The sequence below is a fragment of the Salvia hispanica genome, chromosome 2, assembly GCF_023119035.1.
Source record: "Salvia hispanica cultivar TCC Black 2014 chromosome 2, UniMelb_Shisp_WGS_1.0, whole genome shotgun sequence".
Lineage (NCBI taxonomy): Eukaryota > Viridiplantae > Streptophyta > Magnoliopsida > Lamiales > Lamiaceae > Salvia > Salvia hispanica.
Window position 1 is genome coordinate 2,404,875 of NC_062966.1, and position 16,956 is coordinate 2,421,830.

Sequence of the window (16,956 nt, forward strand, 5' to 3'; positions counted from 1 at the left end):
AAATGCATAAAATGCAAGTAAGGTTTTAAATAGAAAGTTAGAAAATAAATTACACTGGAAGAGAAGAAAATAAATGTATTAGAAGATAACTAAAATATTTTACAAGAAAATGGTTTGTTTCAGAAAATGCATAATGCTCTTGAAATAATCAAAACGCATAAAGAAATTTGAAACATAAAGAAATATTTTACAAAAATATACTATGTACAAATTAAAATGGACTAGAAGAGGATTAATGGTGATATTTTATTTTTAAAATAATGATCCAAACTCGTAGCGAGGATTAATTTGACCTTCTCAATTGACTTAAAAGTAACAAAATAGTACCATCGTGCAGTATTAAGGGACGACATATTTGTTATGGGTTGGTTGAATCTTCTTTTCCACATCCTGAAATGTGAAAATTTATCTCACCAATCTGCATTCAAATTGTCGATAAATTAAGGACCACAACAATAAATAATTAGGATAATTTCAACATGTAATGAGTTATGTCAATCTTCATTCTTCAATGATGGCGATGATTCGCAATTAAGTTCAGGCAACTACAAGCTACATCCTCAATCTCATACTCAATTATATCATCTCTACCCTCTCGATTATGTAGTGAGTCGTGTGTATATAGTTTTGTGTGTTTGTAGCTTTTGGTATTTCACTGAATTGCTCCCAGGTGTTTTCACATGAGTGATCAGGTAAAAGAGAATAAGAAAATTGTCATAAATGGATATAGACTATTTCTATGGGACGGATAAAAAAAGAAAATAACATATTTCATTTTTATTTTTATTTTAAAGGGAAAGAATTGATTTTACATTTGAGGCATTTACTCAATAATGTCTCACCTGTAGTTAATTGCTATATGTTGTAGTACTCATTACTCAACGTTTCATTTTTTTTCCTAAAGTTGCCACATCATCTTGTATTTTTCTAAAACGGGGATAGATGATATAATTGTGAAATTTACTAATTTTATAATTTATAATTTATTTTTTAAAAAGTGTTAAGCAAACTAGAATGTGATCATCTTTGAAGGATGATCAGATAATTGTGAAAATTATAAAATTTGCGATTAATAATTTAGTTTTTGAAAATGTGTGGAACAAACTATAATTTGATCATCTTTAGCTGTTTATTTGGTAATTTACTTTAAATTTATGTTAAAATGTGATTAAAATGAATTACTGCTTAAATGTGAGTCCATTTAATAAAAGTTGTAAATGGGACATTAAATAGGGAATATCCAAATTTTGTAATAATCTCTCTGGTTTTCATTAATTGTCTCATTTTCTATTTTCTTAATCCTCATTTATTGTGTCATTTCATTTTTATCATTTCTGGTAAATGGATTATGTACCTCATATTTTATTAACTTATTTCATTCAAAATTACTGTAAAATTAATAAAATTAAAATATAGATAAAAATATGATTCATATTTCACTAACTTTTTATATTCATTATTTTAATAAAATTATACAATTTCTTAAAGCATGCACCAGTTAAATACTCCTTCTGTCTACCAATAAACGTCTTATTTTGCCATTTTCGTACGTCCACCAATAAATATCTCGTTTGCTTTTTACTCCTATTTTTGTTAATGGACCTCGCATTCCACTAACTTTATCCTACTCATAATTATAAAACTAATAATATACTCCCTCCGTCCACGAAAATTTGTCCCAGTTTTCCATTTCCGTCCATCCCCCAAAATTTGTCTCATTTCACTTTTACCATTTTTGGTAGTGGACCCCATATTCTACTAACTCATTCCTACTCACATTTTATTATAAAACTAATATATAAAAGTAGGACCCACAATCCACTAACTTTTTCAACTCACTTTCCATTACGTTTCTTAAAATTCGTGCCCGGTCAAACCGGGACGAATTTCCGTGAACGGAGGGAGGGAGTATCTTTTACAAACTTTTTCCACCCACTTTTTACTACATTTCTTAAAATCCATTTCATGTCAAATATGCACTTGTAATGACGGAGGGAGCATGGGACAATTAACGGGTACGGGATATAGTAACAAATTACTCCCTCCGTCCCACAAAAGATGTCACACTAGTGGGACGGCACGGGATTTTAGGAGGTTTTGTTTTGTGTGTTAAATGGAGAGAGAAAATATAATTTTTATATTTATGTGAGAGAGAACTTTTTTCAAAAAGGAAAATGTGACATCTTTTGTGGGACAATTTAAAAAGGAAAATGTGACATCTTTTGTGAAACGGATGGAGTAGTTCCGTCTCAAGAAAGATGACTCATTCCTTGGACGGTATGAGATTTTATGCAATTTTATTTTGTGTGTTGAGAAGAGAGAATAAAGTAAAGATAAAGGAATTTATAATTTTATTAATGAATAATCTTGGGTAGGACAAACTAAAAAGGAAAATGAGTTACTCCCTCCGTCCACGATTAAATGTCCCGTTTCTAAAGGGCGCGGGTTTTAAGAAAGTGGTTGAGTGTGTAATAAATGGAGTGTGATAGTGGAATTTGGGACCCACTTGATTGCATTGCAGTTTTGAATTAAAGTGTAAAATCTGTTTTTTGTTTAAGTTTCATTTAAAATTTTCATTATTCATAACTTTATTTATTCCTAGTTTTCAACAATAAATAAAGATGATAACACAAAATTCATAAACAAAGCTTTCCATTCCATAACCTACGAAAATTGTTTCAAAATACAAAGGGGGAATCTGAAATTTTCAATTTCCCTCTTAGACATTTTAGAGGGAAATTTGAACTAAATTTTGGACTTTCAAACTCCCTATAAATACATTAACAATGTGCATTTAACACAACTCCTACCAACCTCCAAACTAAAAAAACTCCCAAAAAAGTGGCATTACATTTAAATTAGCATTTCCCTCAGAAAAATTTCATCATTGGGATGGATGATGATCAGCCAAGGCAGTCACAGGTCCTAACCAGCAATATGAAGAACTTGGTGGTGCAGTTCCTCCTCAAGCACAGCCACTTAGGAGTGCTCAGAAGAGGTACTGTTATGGAGGCAGCAGGGGAGTTTAGCATCAGCAGAAAGACAGTATACAGGCTGTGGAAGGTAGCAAAAGATCAGATGCAGCAAGGGGAACCTGCAATCATGGAAGGAAAGCTTAAAGGATATCAACATGCAGATAAGTTAAATCTTGATGAAGATAAGGTCAGAAATCTATCAATACTTCAAAGGTCTTCAATTAGAACCATGGCATGTAATTTGTCTGTCAGCAAGACCACAATTCATAACTGGATTAAGCAAGATAAACTAAGGCCTCATACAAATGCTATCAAACCTGCCTTGACTGAGCTTAATAAATTAGCTAGGTTGAAATGGTGTCTTACTCAACTTCAGCCATCCATAACTCAAGGAAAAGTTCATTTTCATGGCATGCACAATATAGTCCATATTGATGAAAAATGGTTCTATATGACCAAGACATCAGACAGATATTACCTCTTGCCGGATGAAGATGAGCCATATAGGTCATGCAAGTCAAAGAGGTACATCACCAAGGTGATGTTCATGTGTGCTGTTTCTAGGCCACAGTTTGACAGTGAGGGGCAGCCCACATATGATGGTAAAGTGGGAATATTTCCCTTCACTGAAGCTGTTCCAGCTCAAAGGAAATCAAAGAATAGAGATAGAGGGACCTTGGAAACAAAGCCAATTACAACACTGAATAAGGAAGTGATGAGGGGCTGCATCATCCACAAGGTATGCAATTTTTTCATACTATCAGATCTTACCAACTTAGTATAGATCATCATTTAGTTCATTAAGTGTTTTTCATGGCAGATCATACCTGCAATTAAGGCCAAGTGGCCTGATTGGGCAAGTAAGGAGATATACATACAACAAGACAATGCTACACCGCACATAACTGCCACAGATCCAGAATTTCAGGCTATTGCCAACTCAGATGGATTTAAAATCCATCTGATTTGTCAACCACCAAATTCACCTGACACTAACATATTAGACCTAGGATTTTTTAGGGCTATACAGTCACTGCAGCATCAGAAACCATGCAGGAATGTGGATGAACTGGTGGAAAATGTATGCAAGGCTTATGAAGAGCTGACACCACAGACCCTCAACAGAGTTTTCCTCTCCTTGCAGGCTTGCCTCACCCAGATCCTACAATTCAGAGGGGACAACAGCTACAAAGTTCCACACATGAACAAGGATAGGCTTGAAAGAACAGGGGGACTACCCAATGTGTTAGAAGTGGATGAAGATCTTGTGAGAGAGGTGCTGGAGTACCTACGGCAGCCAGAGAACAATGATGGTTCAGGGTATGACATTGGGCCTCTAACTGATGCATTTGGCTTCTAGGTTTGGGGCTGTGTTTTTGGTTTTTTGATCAGGCCCTAAGGTTTTTGGAATAGGTGGTCTGATGTTTTTGCTTTTTTGGTGTATATAAATAGTGCAAAGATCATGTAATGCACATTTCAGCTTTTGAATGTAAGGCAGGGCAGGGACACAACTAACAGAATCCACAATACTTTTCCCTCAGAAAAATTTCATCATAGGGCAGGAAATCAAGCCTCCAAACCTTGCAAAGGGGTGGCTTGACACAACTTAAGCACAACCAACAGAATCAACCACCAACAATATGAGCCAACACAATATGATCATCATAAACAGATTCCACACCAAATCAGTGAACATAGAAGTAAGCAACACTTTTCTTCAGATAAATTTCATCATAGGGAAGTAAATCAAGCCTCCAAACCTTACATAGGGGTGGCTTGCCACAACTTAAGCACAACCAACAGAATCAACCACCAACAATATCAGCCAACACAATATGATCACCATAAGCAGATTCCACACCAAATCAGTGAACATAGAAGTAAGCAACACTTTTCCCTCAGAAAAATTTCATCATAGGGCAGTACATCAAGCCTCCAAACCTTGCAAAGGGGTGGCTTGACACAACTTAAGCACAACCAACAGAACCAACCACCAACAACAACAAAAGCCACGCAAAATCAGTGAAAATCATCACAAAAATTTCATCATAGGGCAGACTTAAGCACCAATAATGGAACAACACAGGCTCTCAGACAATATTTCATCATAGGGCATGCTTATTGGACAATAATCGAACACCACAAGCAAACAATACAGCCTATCATAAAAATTTCATCATATGGCTGTGATTAAACCTCCAAACCCTAAATTGAGGGTGGCAAAATCACAGAAACAACAAACACCTCGGAAACCCACAAACCCCCAAACTCAATCAGCCTCCAAACCCTAAATAGGGGGTGGCCAAATCACAGAAACACCAAAGTCAGTACAAACTCACATTTCAGAGTAGATCGGCCATGCCAGGCAATAGCATGACCAAAAACTCCTTGAACCACTCCTCCTCCGAGATACGCCTCTTCCTCCATCGATTTGGAAGCGGCGTTTCAGGTACTTCAACTTCGAAACCCTCAGAAATGGCTTCGAGATCCGGAGTTTCAGGGAGCAACGAGGACTGGGATTCCATCCACGAATCCAATTCGAGCTCAGGGGTTTCGAGAACCACGGTCTCCTGTGAATCAGTCTTCTCCCACGAGTATGTGGGGATTGTGACGGTATGAGTGGCAATAGGAGCCGAGATCGTTCCCTCCGAGGTGTTAAAGATCCACTCTGGAGGAGGAGACCACAGAGGAAGAGGCGACGGGGGGTTAGGGTTTTCGATTGATTCTCGGATAGAGAGAGGGGTTAGGGTTTCCGGAGGCGTGCGATCCATCTAGACAAAGAGAGGAGGAGGAGGTATTCGACGGCGAGAAGGAGGCGGCGGCGGGTTAGAGAACTAGGGTTCTGCGTGAGAGAGCGAGAGAGAGAATATAGAAGAGGGTAAATGATTGAATGGAGTGAGAAGGTGGGAGGAGATGTAAAAGTAATGGCATGTGTGTAAATAGAGTAAGAAAATGAGGGTATGAATAATGTCCAAAAATAGTAAGGAGAACCGGGACTCTTATTCGTGGACGGACGAAAATGGAAAAACGGGACATTTAATCGTGGACGGAGGGAGTATTTCGTAAGTATTTAGAGACGCACACGTGAATAAACATGGCACTGAAAACAATAATACTAATGAAAACTGTAAATACAAAACAGAAATTGATCAGTTTTCAGTCTACAAGCCAACCCACAACTAGTTACATGGATTGATTCCACCTACTCCATATTTTAAGCTACAACAAGTATACTGCAAAATACAACTAATTAAAAGCCTTTCTTTAATCAATTCATGTGTTACAAACTCTGTTGCATCTAACGAGACAACATTACTCATACAAATCATGTATATACTCATAATTCCAACATATATACACGATTGGTACAAGTAAAGTAACTTAGCAATATAGGGTTTTAAGAAAAGAAAGGTTTAAAATTGCAAATTAAAAAGATCACTCAAGCGCTTTGTAGATCACCACAAAGCAAGGTAAAATCGCCCTCGAGCTAAACACGTGCAACTCCTCCATATTCGAGTAGACTCCGGCGCTCCCGGCGACCGAGTCGTACGACCCGGGCCCCACGGTCCCGTCGCTGTCGTCCTCGCCGGGGTCGCGCTTGACCCGGCCGGCGATGACGCGGCAGACGAGCATGGCTCGGCGGCCGGCGGCGGCGGCGGCGGCGAGGGAGTCGTGGGCGCGGCCGCTGCTGGCGGTGGTGCGGATGCCAGCGGCGGTCTTGGCGCCGTGGAAGCCGTGGCGGATGACGGTGCAGACGCCGCAGGCCGGGATGGCGGCGCAGAGGGAGGAGGAGCCGCGGGCGCCGAGGGAGCAGGCGAGGGTGGAGCAGTAGAAGCGGAGGAGCTCGTTGCCGTCGGCGGCGCAACGGGCGCTGCGCTTGGTGGCGGTGGCGGTGGCGCGTGTCTTGACGGCGTCTCGGTAGTCCTCGAAGCGCTGGATGGTGCGCTGCGTGTTTTGGACTTTGAGGATGCGATCGATCTTGCAAATCGGGTTGTCTTTCTTAAGCCAGCTTGATTTGAATATTATTTCCACTATGTTTCGGCTCGAATCCTCTGCCCCTAGCTCACATACTACATTCAAACACTCTCATAAATTAGAAATAGAATGCACTAGAAAAATTTAGGGAAATTAGTCATAAAAATCATGAATTTTCATAAAAATATGGTATTTTTCACAACTTTTAAAAGTGATCCTAAAATTAATTAATTGTTCGAATTGTGCGGATTTTTCTGACTAAAGTTCTATCATAAATTTTACCATGTGGAATGATAAAAACCTACGTGTAAAAGTCAGAACTACATTCCATCTGAGAAGAAGATGAAACTGATGGTGATATGAATGCTCTAAAATCAGTGTCAATATTGCACATAGAAAAAATTTATATTAGAAACTTTAGTATGGAAAATCTGCACAATTTGAGAAAATTATACTCTCTTTGTCCTATTAAAAAATGAAATAATTTTCTTTTTGGATTGTCTCATTATAAATGAAACGTTTCATAAAATATAAATATCATCATCTCTACTTTTTCCTTCTTTATTATTAACTAAACAAAACAAACTCATAAAATCTTATGTTATAAAGCAAACATTTTATACTTTAACGAGACTAAGAGAGTAATTTCTAAAATCACTTTTAAAAATTACGAGTAATATCTGATTTTTACAAAAAGTTAGTTCAAAGTTTTTCGGACCAATTTCCATAAAATAAATCAGTTAGCAAATATGTATTGTAGGTGTCGGTGAGGTACTACATATGAATTAATGCAGACGAATTACAGAGCGACACGTAACAAGTAATGGTACTTTCATTTAGAGGATGGAAAGCTGTAATATTAATTTCAGATGGTCCATAGCATGATGAAGTGGTGCTGCTTCGCTAATATAAAAGGCATGGAATTTATAAATTAAGCACGCAATTAAATCTGTTTCACATCTTTTAAGATTTTTGCTTGCACTAACAAGTCCATATTCCTTAATTTCCTCTATTGAAAAGAAAAAAAGTTCGACATAATACAAATTAACCCAAAATACCAAATCCATGTTTTCTGTTTGTAAACATGCACACCCACATTCTATTTTTATGTATGTACTTATTGAAGGTGTCAAATATCAGAGACTTTCCAACGAAACCAATAATAAATGAATAATTAAAATAAATAGGATAAGGGAGTAGGTAGGCCATATGCAATGATAGATCAACTGCCCCAATAGTCAATCTATCTGTTCCACCGTATATACTCAAGTGGTGATTTTAATGGTCCTAGAATATGTAATAAAATTACAATGATTATTGTCGTCACAAATCAAACTTTCACATATTACCAAATTCAGCAAATTTAAGTGACAAATAAAATTAATCTAACATGAGAGAAAAATGAAATACTCCCTCCGTCCCACATAATTTTACCCAGTATTCCATTTTGGGTCGTCCCACATAATTTTATCCATTTCACTTTTACTATTTTTAGTAGTGGACCTCATATTTCACTAACTTATTTCTACTCACATTTTATTATAAAACTAATACTTTAAAAGTAGGACCCACATCTCACCAACTATTTCAACTCAATTTCCATTACATTTCTTAAAATCCGTGCCGGGTCAAAGTGTGTAAAATTATGTGGGACGGAGGGAGTAAAAGTTTTTATTTACCTGCATGTCTCACTGCTTGATGATGTTCCAAACTCTCTAGTTTGGGGAAAACCTCCCCGCACTCTGAGCAAGCACATATAGTTGTTCTTGGCAATGGATATCTTCAACACAAGGATAAAAAATTCAATAATTTGCAAACAAACAATATCACGAATCGATGTAAAGAGAGCACTGAAACTATTATACGAGTCTCATAGCTATATTTTACACTGAGTTGGAACTTCTATAAAATCGGCTGAAAGTTTAACTGACCTAAAAGTTACCTGGTCCCCTCAAATTTAACATGCTTTTAATAAAGTTACGAACGAACAATATAGAGAGTACTAAAACTATTACTATATTATAAAGAGTAAATTGTATCAAATCAGCTGAAACTTTAACTGACCTAATATTATGATAATAGTTACCTGGCGGGATCGAGAATGGCGTGGCACTCGTAGCACCCGGAGAGCTTCCTGAGCTGGATGCCGCGGGGGGCGGATCTGGCTGAGGCGGCCGAGCGGGAGGAGGAGCCGTGGGTGCTCTTCTTGGAGAGGAGCCTGGTTTCCTGGGCGGCGGCGCTGCCGTCCGGCGAGTTATCGGCGCGGTGGACGACTCTGGTGTTGGTGTCTCGGAATGTGCAAATGGAGGAGCAGGACGAGTAGATATTGTGGTGCTTGGAAGGGTCGTGGATTTTGGAGTCTACGATTTGCTTGCAGGTCAACAAGTTCTTGAACTGATCCCACGAAGACGGAGCCTTGGCCGCCGGCTTCAGCGGCGGCTGCTTCCTTTTCTTGCGCTTGGACTTGGAGTTGGGAGGGTGTTTAATCACCTCCTCGGATTTCTCTGGCAGGAAAGTTAGCAGCGCCATGAAAAGGAGTGCTTTGAATCTCAGGAGGAGTGCTGCTGAAGGAGGAGAATCTCTCTTTTTCTCTCTCTCTTGCTTCTGCAACTTGGGAGAAGAAGATTCTTTAATGGGGTGAGGGATCCAAGATATGTAAAGAAGATGGGGAGAGGGTGTTTTTGGTATTTTATATGTCAATGTTAGCTTGTCAGGATTATAATTAATTCAATCTCATTAGTTAATTTACACCCATATTAATTAAGTCAGATTCTATGCAAATCCTGCTTTCTGAATTATGATCTCTATTAATTGATATGCAAATGATCACATTCATTGATTGGAAAATGAAGAAAAAAAAAAAAAACTATTCCCTTGTTTCCAACTTAGTCGAACCGTTTTTTTTTTTAACGGAGATTAAGAAATTGTGCTGAATAGAATAAAATGAAAATAAAATAGAGAATAAAGTAGAAGAAAAAGGATAAGAAGGATTAACGTAGAAGAGATAAGAAAGAATAAAATAGAAAATTTTAAATAAAGAGAATTCTTCATAAGGAGGAATGACTCAATTAAGTTTTGACATTCTGAAAAAAATGTAACGTAATAATAATATCTGACATCGACGCAAAGAAAGTACTGAAACCACTATATAAGTCTAATAAACAACTCCTCCTACCACCAATTTGTTTTAGGAATCCTATAAATTTCTAACATGGTATCAGATCGTGTAGCTGACCGTGGACTAAATTTAACTGACCTAGCAACATGTCTAGATTGAAACTAAAATAACCGAGCCAACAATATATTCAGATTTTAAATTTGATAGAAGTTTGTACCAACCCGATAAAATAATTAAAGTCAAACATAACCCCTCAACTTAGGTATGTTGGATAGCTAGAGGGTTGGTAATCATATAAAAATATCTAGCACTTCTAAGAGTATCCGCAGCGGTTGCAAAATCGACGTCCGTCTGTGCCAACGGCAAGGACGAGCTCGTCCGCCGCTGCAAGCCGTTCGTCCGTGCCGCTGAGCACCCTTACGTGGCGTTGTCTGATTGGCCAACGGCTCATATTCAATTTTTTTAAAAAAAAATCGGAATTAATTATAAAAAAACGTTTTTAAATAAAAAAAAATATTTTCCCACTTTCTAAAAAATTATATCCGTTTTCTACCCACTTTTAATTTTTTTTCAATTTTTTTTCCCAAAATTCACATTTTCATCTATAAATACCCCCACTTCAACACAAAAAAAATCACATTCTCAAGAGAACATTGGGGATAGAGGACTAGTCTTCCACGCGGGTAATTTTAGTCTTTCATTATGTAATTTTTAATTTGTAGGATTTTAATTATGTATTTTTTTATTTTCTTGGATTTTAATTATGTATTTTTATTTTTTGGTATTTTAATTATGTAATTTTTATTTTTTAGGATTTTAATTATGTAATTTTTTTAATGTATTTTTATAATGTATAAATATTTTTAATAATTGAAGTATTTAAATTGAATAATAGAATGGTGGGACCCTTGAGCTTGTCCTTAGCTAAGAGCACGGATGTGGGTGTTGTGCTCTTAGCTAAGGACAAGGAGTAAAAGTTGATCCGGGCCCACCTCCATGCTCTTAAATAAGAGCACGAATGGGGATGCTCTAATATTCAACTTAAAGAGTTGGGGAAGGATATCGTTGGGAATTGAAACAAAAATAACTATAATATTCTATATCGGTGTAAGTAGAAAACTTAAACCAATTCATATATCTAAAGAACCACTCTTTTTTATCACTAATTGGTTTTATAACGGAATAATATTATTTTCAGTTTTATGCAGCAGAACTTAGATTTCTATTGTTTATGAGTTTTACATAGCAGGACTATTATAGCGTAGAATTTCCGGGGCATGGTTAAACTCTAGTCCACTTTTAATCTGTCCCTATATTATATTCTATTTATCCCATAGTAGATGACACACTTGGAAATTAACACGAGATTTTAGGTGATGATGTTTTGTATTAGGTGGAGAGAGAAAATAGTATTTTTATAATAATGTGAGAGGAAGCTTTTTGTCAAAAAAATGAATGTAATATCTTTTGTGGGACAAACTAAAAAGGAAAGTGTAATATTTATTATGGGACGGAGGGAGTATGATAACATTTTAATTATAGCTTAATCAGACTACCTAATCAAATAAATTGTGGATGAGTGCAGTCGGTGAAAATCCGACCAAAATGTTTTGTTTAAGTGTACTTTAATTATGCACCAAGTGATTTAGTCTAAGACAAATAGTTGAAAAAGAATTCATTTAACTCAAAATTCTCAAGATGAAATCTGACCGCTAATTGGTATTGATGTGGGGCGCTGGTCATTTTCTATTTATGGGAGGTCTCAATTCATTCATTTCATATGGAGTAATTACTTCTCTCTTCTCTATATTAATAATTGAAGGGAAAATGTTCGAAATAATTGAAGGCAAAATAGTCTCATTTTAATTCCCCCTTGTGACTTGTGAGCCTTTACGAACTTCTTGTTTGCACTTTTTGATTGTATTGATCATTTAGAACATGATCGGTTACGATATAAATGTAGGTAGGAATATAAAGTCGAATAACTAATTAGTTTTATGCAAACTATATATATTTAGTTCTTGTGTTTTAAAATATTACTCCCTCCGTTCCATAGTAATAGAGACGTTTTTCTATTTCCGTCCGTTCCATAGTAATAGAGTCATTTCCCTTTTTAGTAAAAGTCAACACATTTTTCCACACCTACTTTACTCTCTCTTACTTTTTTCTATCTCCATCTCTCTACCTTTTTCATTTTCCACTTTATTCTCTCTTTACTTAACTTACCTAACACATTTTTTCTTAATTTCCGTGCCGAAAATTTTTGCCTCCATTACTATGGAATGGAGGGAGTATATTTCAACATTTTCGAAGAGTAGTGGACTCAAAAATACAACGGTCTAGGACTCTAGATTGATTTCTTTTTACAAATTGTGAAAGGAAAAGATTTCTAGCTAATTTTATCCCTCTATATAAATTGTTGGCAAACCACATTTGTTAATATATGTTTGTAGACTACATTAAAGTTGCTCTTGGAGAAGTATTTAAACATCTATCTATCTATTCACATTTAAATTATAGATTCACACTGAAAAGCAAGCTTTCGAGTAATTGTAAAGTTATGTTGTGTAAACTTTAATTTATATGGAGAAAAAGAATGGTTGAACTCGCTAAGAACTTTTATCAATTTTTAAATTAATTGTTGTAAAGAAAAATAATATGTACCTAAAAGAAATGTCCGTCAATTCTACTATGGCCATCGGTATAAATTGACGGTAAATTTGGGTGAATTACGCACCGACGTTTGTCGGAGACCTCGGAGAATTTACCAACGGGAAAATCCATCGGAAACCAATCAACGATGGACTACTGTTTGTAGGTAAACTGCACTTTTTCGTAGTGATCGTTTTGTTGGTTTTGTGTTATTCTCTTATGATTGTCCCATTTCACGTACCAGTATACTCATCCCAATCTATGTTCCCCATAGCAGACAATCTTTCAATATCCTTATTCCTTTGCACTTTTGACTAATTATCACAATTTATTAATCATGCCTTAAGGGTACTCCTACAAACGTTTCCTATTGCAAATCTCACGAGGTGAGTCGAGTAGCTCATATATAGTAAGTTTGTTATTCATAATTAATGTTTTGATAACATGACATGTCACAATAACGACTCATCCTAACATGTCACTATAAAATTACAGAATTAAAAACATGATATAGTATAATTAATATTTTATCACGATTTAAATCTAAGTTAAAAAATTAAGGTATAATATTTTTTAAATTAATTAAAATAATAATTAATGGGTGATCCGAACCCAACTCGACCCAATCTAAAATCATCGGGTTGTTATTTGGTCAACCCGAACCTTAACTTCATGTGTATGCATGTCATGTCGAAAATTATCAGTTCTACGTATATCAATTTCATTGAGATTCGAAGGTAATGATATAAACTTGTAATTTGTAAGTGTAGCCTTGCATGCACTATATATATACTCGTGTCTTTTTCCAACAGGAAAAATAGGAACGTATCTGGTGTCAACTTGTGCGGACTAAGTCGTCACGGCAGATAGTGAAGATTCAGAGAATAATTAGAAATCATGTATATATAAAATGATAGTGGAACGATATTAAAGCAACGCATGTGAGAGTTAGGACGGCTAAGTTTGGCTATATATGCCAAGTGTAACATGGCATGTACATTGGAATAATCCTTTTGTTCCTTCTTTTTGTTCTTTTAAGGCAGAATGCATCTCCAAATTCTTGCAATTTCACATTTTATTTCGATGTATAGGTTATTGAACAAGTTTTTAATTTTGTTAGATTCTTTTAGTTTTAAATTTATCTTATATAATTTGATCGGATTTAACAGATTTATCAAACCCGTTAACTTTATTTTTATACTCTCTTGATATTTAACTCGGGCTTGATTTATAGTAATAGTTGATGGTGTAACGGCTCAACCTGCACATTTAGAAATACAAGCACGATTGAGTACAAGGGGTACTCAGTGAATGCATTGTCAAAAGAAACAACTATACATTTGAAAAAATTGTCAAACTGTCACAGTAGCACACATGAGTTTTTCGTAAAAGTAAAATACTAAATTCTTTGTAAGCTAAAGTTCGACTGATCAATCTAAGTTATTTCTGTAATTCACTATATCTAAACATCTTGTGCCGGGAAGGTTGCTACATTCCACAGACACTGGAATGGTCAACCCTCTCAATAATACACAGTCCATATGTACACTAGTCTGAGTAAGTACTCTCCCTTTGCTGGAACCCAAAATCAATTAATAACTTTTGGCATATCATTTTAGGTGTAACCATATGCATTATCACATAAAACATTTATGGCAAGACAACATCATTTGCATAAATAATGAATATGAGTTCAATATTATAAAATATCATTTAGAAAATATTTTGTATTTTAATCCATATTACTCCTTCCGTTCCCAAAGAATATGCACTTTGGTTTCGGCACGGGTTTTAATGTAAAATTGGTAAAGTAAGAGAGAGGTAGATCGGAAAAGTAACTAAAGTATTGTTAGTGGAGAATATGTTCCACCTCATTAGAGAGAAAAGACTTTTTAAAATTAGAAAGTGCATGTTCTTGTGGGACGGACTAAAAAGAAAAGAGTGTATATTCTTGTGAGACGAAGGGAGTAGTATGTAGGCTTCAAAAGTTCACCTCGTACGTTAACCAAAATCTAAAGATTATCAATCAACCTAAAGTGAATTTCTTTGAGAGATCTTCTCTAATAAAATATAAATAATCTATTTGCTTCAAGAAATAACTAAAAGAGGATGATTCTATCATGTAGGGATATGCAATTATGCATCCTATTTTATTTTCTCATTCTTTCAAGCGTCTACTTTCTCACTTTAATCAATCGGAAGGTTTATTTCTTGGCAATAACTAAATAAGAGATTAACTAAATCAATAAATCTGAGGACTTATTCGAATCAAATTATGCTATATCTTCTACTTTAATTTAATCCAAGTTTAACAATTAATTAATCTTCACCCCAGAATTAATTAATTGTAACCCAACAACTAATTAAATCTTAACCCAAGAATTAATGAATTGTAACCCAATAACTTCAAATCTATTAAGTCCAAATCCTACTTTAATTTAAACCAAGTTTAAGAATTTATTAATGGAGGCCCAACTACTAATCAAATAACTTAAGTTCAAAGATTTAATTTAGAGCTCATTAAATTTTTCTTTAAATTAGCCCAACAAAAATAATAACAAGGCCCTAGTATTAAATAAGAGTTCAAAATATCTCAGCCCAAACCTATGGAAAAAGAACGAGATATAAGACGAGGATCGTTCCGAAACTTCAAATAAAACTGTTGTTTTCAATAGTAACAATGTCACTTTTCTACATTATCGAAGGTTTAAGCGTTGTCCGATTATTTTAAAATTTTAATGGATAGTAAACTGCTCATCCAACTTCTTTTTGTTTGAAAGAAATTAAATTTGAATGGTTAGATCTTCCGTTATTAATTTCCAAATTAGCTGCTATTTTAAGATATAATTCAAGATACTTCGTCTTTTAATCTTAGGGCATCCACAATGGGACGCCCTAAGCGACGCCCTATGCACCGCCACGTCAGCCTTTTATCCTCATCCTATTCCACCTGCAGTGGGGTGGACTATAGCCCGCCCTAAGCGACGTCCTAAGCATTTTTCTATTATTTGAATATTTAAATACTTCAAAATTTGGAAAACTAACTTCATTTCATTAAAATTCAAACATTACAATAAGAAACAAAAAAACTACAATTTCTCAACGGCGGCGGTTGCGGATCCAAACTTCTTCAACCATGTCGGTCATGAGCTGAGTATGGTCTTGTTGGTTGCGCATTAAGGCCTGTCGCTGTAGAACCGCACCGAAACCAGTCGGTAATCCTCGAGTGACCGGCGAGGTCGTCGTGCTGGAGCTAGATCCGGCTTCATCATCCACCCAATCGGTGACATGGCCACGTTTTTGTTCGACTATCATGTTATGCATGATGATGCACGCATACATGACGTCGGCGATGACGTCCTTGTACCAGAAACGCGCCGGACCTTTCACGATTGACCACCGCGATTGGAGCACCCCAAAAGCCCGCTTCACATCCTTCTGCGCGGACTCCTGCTTTGCCGCAAACAAGACTCTCCTCTGACCAATTGGGCAGCTGATCGTCTTCAAAAAAACAGGCCACCTAGGGTATATGCCATCGGCCAAGTAGTACCCCATATGATGTGTGCGGCCATTGGCAGTGAACTGAATGGCCGGACCGCGACCCCTGCACTGATCGGCGAATAGAGTGGACGAGTTGAGGACGTTGATGTCGTTGTTCGACCCGGCTACACCAAAGTAGGCATGCCAGATCCAGAGGCGGTGGTCAGCGACGGCTTCTAGGATCATCTTCGGGTGGCTGCCCTTGTAGCCGCTAGTAAATTGGCCTTTCCAGGCCGTCGGGCAGTTCTTCCACTGCCAGTGCATACAGTCGATACTCCCTAGCATCCTAGGGAAGCCGTGCACCGTCTCGTGCATCTGCATCAGGCTCTGGCAATCGTCAGCAGTCGGGCGTCGCAAATATGTGTCGCCAAAAGCCTCCACAACTAACTTACAAAATTTCTTCAGACATTCGCGGCCAGTTGTATCTCCGACGTGAAGGTACTCGTCGAACATATCCGTTGTTGTGCCTAATGCACTATTTATTTGCACTATAAATACCTGCAAGTATACAGAGTAGGTATAGTATAGCAAAAGGTTAGTACCTGCAAGTATACAGAGTAGGTCTATCTTCTACTAGAACTCAATTACTATCTGGAGAAACAAGAATTTTTGGAAACTTTTGAAAACAGTAAATATTAAAAACAGTAAACAACTAAATGCAAGCAAATCACGGAGAGAAAAGTATAGAGATAAGGG

The 16,956-nt window shown here is 36.5% G+C and overlaps 3 protein-coding genes across 3 annotated transcripts in view; 1 reads left to right on the plus strand and 2 right to left on the minus strand.

Moving 5' to 3' along the window:
• The first annotated feature begins 2,892 nt into the window (after positions 1-2,892).
• LOC125206097 lies at positions 2,893-4,335 on the plus strand. The gene is made up of 2 exons (XM_048105400.1): positions 2,893-3,714; positions 3,796-4,335. The coding sequence occupies exons 1-2, from the start codon at positions 2,893-2,895 to the stop codon at positions 4,333-4,335; spliced, it is 1,362 nt and encodes a 453-aa protein (XP_047961357.1).
• A 1,881-nt stretch (positions 4,336-6,216) lies between these two features.
• On the minus strand, positions 6,217-9,612 carry LOC125207944. Its single transcript, XM_048107465.1, has 3 exons — positions 9,037-9,612; positions 8,630-8,730; positions 6,217-7,045 (listed from the first exon to the last, which is right to left on the minus strand). The coding sequence occupies exons 1-3, from the start codon at positions 9,477-9,479 to the stop codon at positions 6,411-6,413; spliced, it is 1,179 nt and encodes a 392-aa protein (XP_047963422.1). The 5' UTR covers positions 9,480-9,612; the 3' UTR covers positions 6,217-6,410.
• Positions 9,613-15,819: 6,207 nt separating this feature from the next.
• The window catches only part of LOC125206098, a 2,118-nt gene continuing 981 nt past the window's right edge, over positions 15,820-16,956 (minus strand). Inside the window, exons 2-3 of the mRNA XM_048105401.1 lie at positions 16,406-16,758; positions 15,820-16,324 (exon numbers count right to left, since the gene is read on the minus strand). Of these exons, the coding sequence (XP_047961358.1) occupies positions 15,820-16,324; positions 16,406-16,758 (858 nt within the window). The remainder of the gene's footprint in view (positions 16,325-16,405; positions 16,759-16,956) is intronic.

Bases quoted from the DNA above. Each gene is read 5' to 3' on its own strand.
- LOC125206097 (XM_048105400.1), top strand. From the start codon at position 2,893: ATGGATGATGATCAGCCAAGGCAGTCACAGGTCCTAACCAGCAATATG. The intron at 3,715-3,795 runs GTATGCAATTTT...TTTTCATGGCAG, and splicing joins GGGGCTGCATCATCCACAAG to ATCATACCTGCAATTAAGGC.
- LOC125207944 (XM_048107465.1), bottom strand. From the start codon at position 9,479: ATGGCGCTGCTAACTTTCCTGCCAGAGAAATCCGAGGAGGTGATTAAA. The intron at 8,731-9,036 runs GTAACTATTATC...CTTGTGTTGAAG, and splicing joins GCCATTCTCGATCCCGCCAG to ATATCCATTGCCAAGAACAA. The intron at 7,046-8,629 runs GTAAATAAAAAC...GTTTGAATGTAG, and splicing joins TCAAGCAGTGAGACATGCAG to TATGTGAGCTAGGGGCAGAG.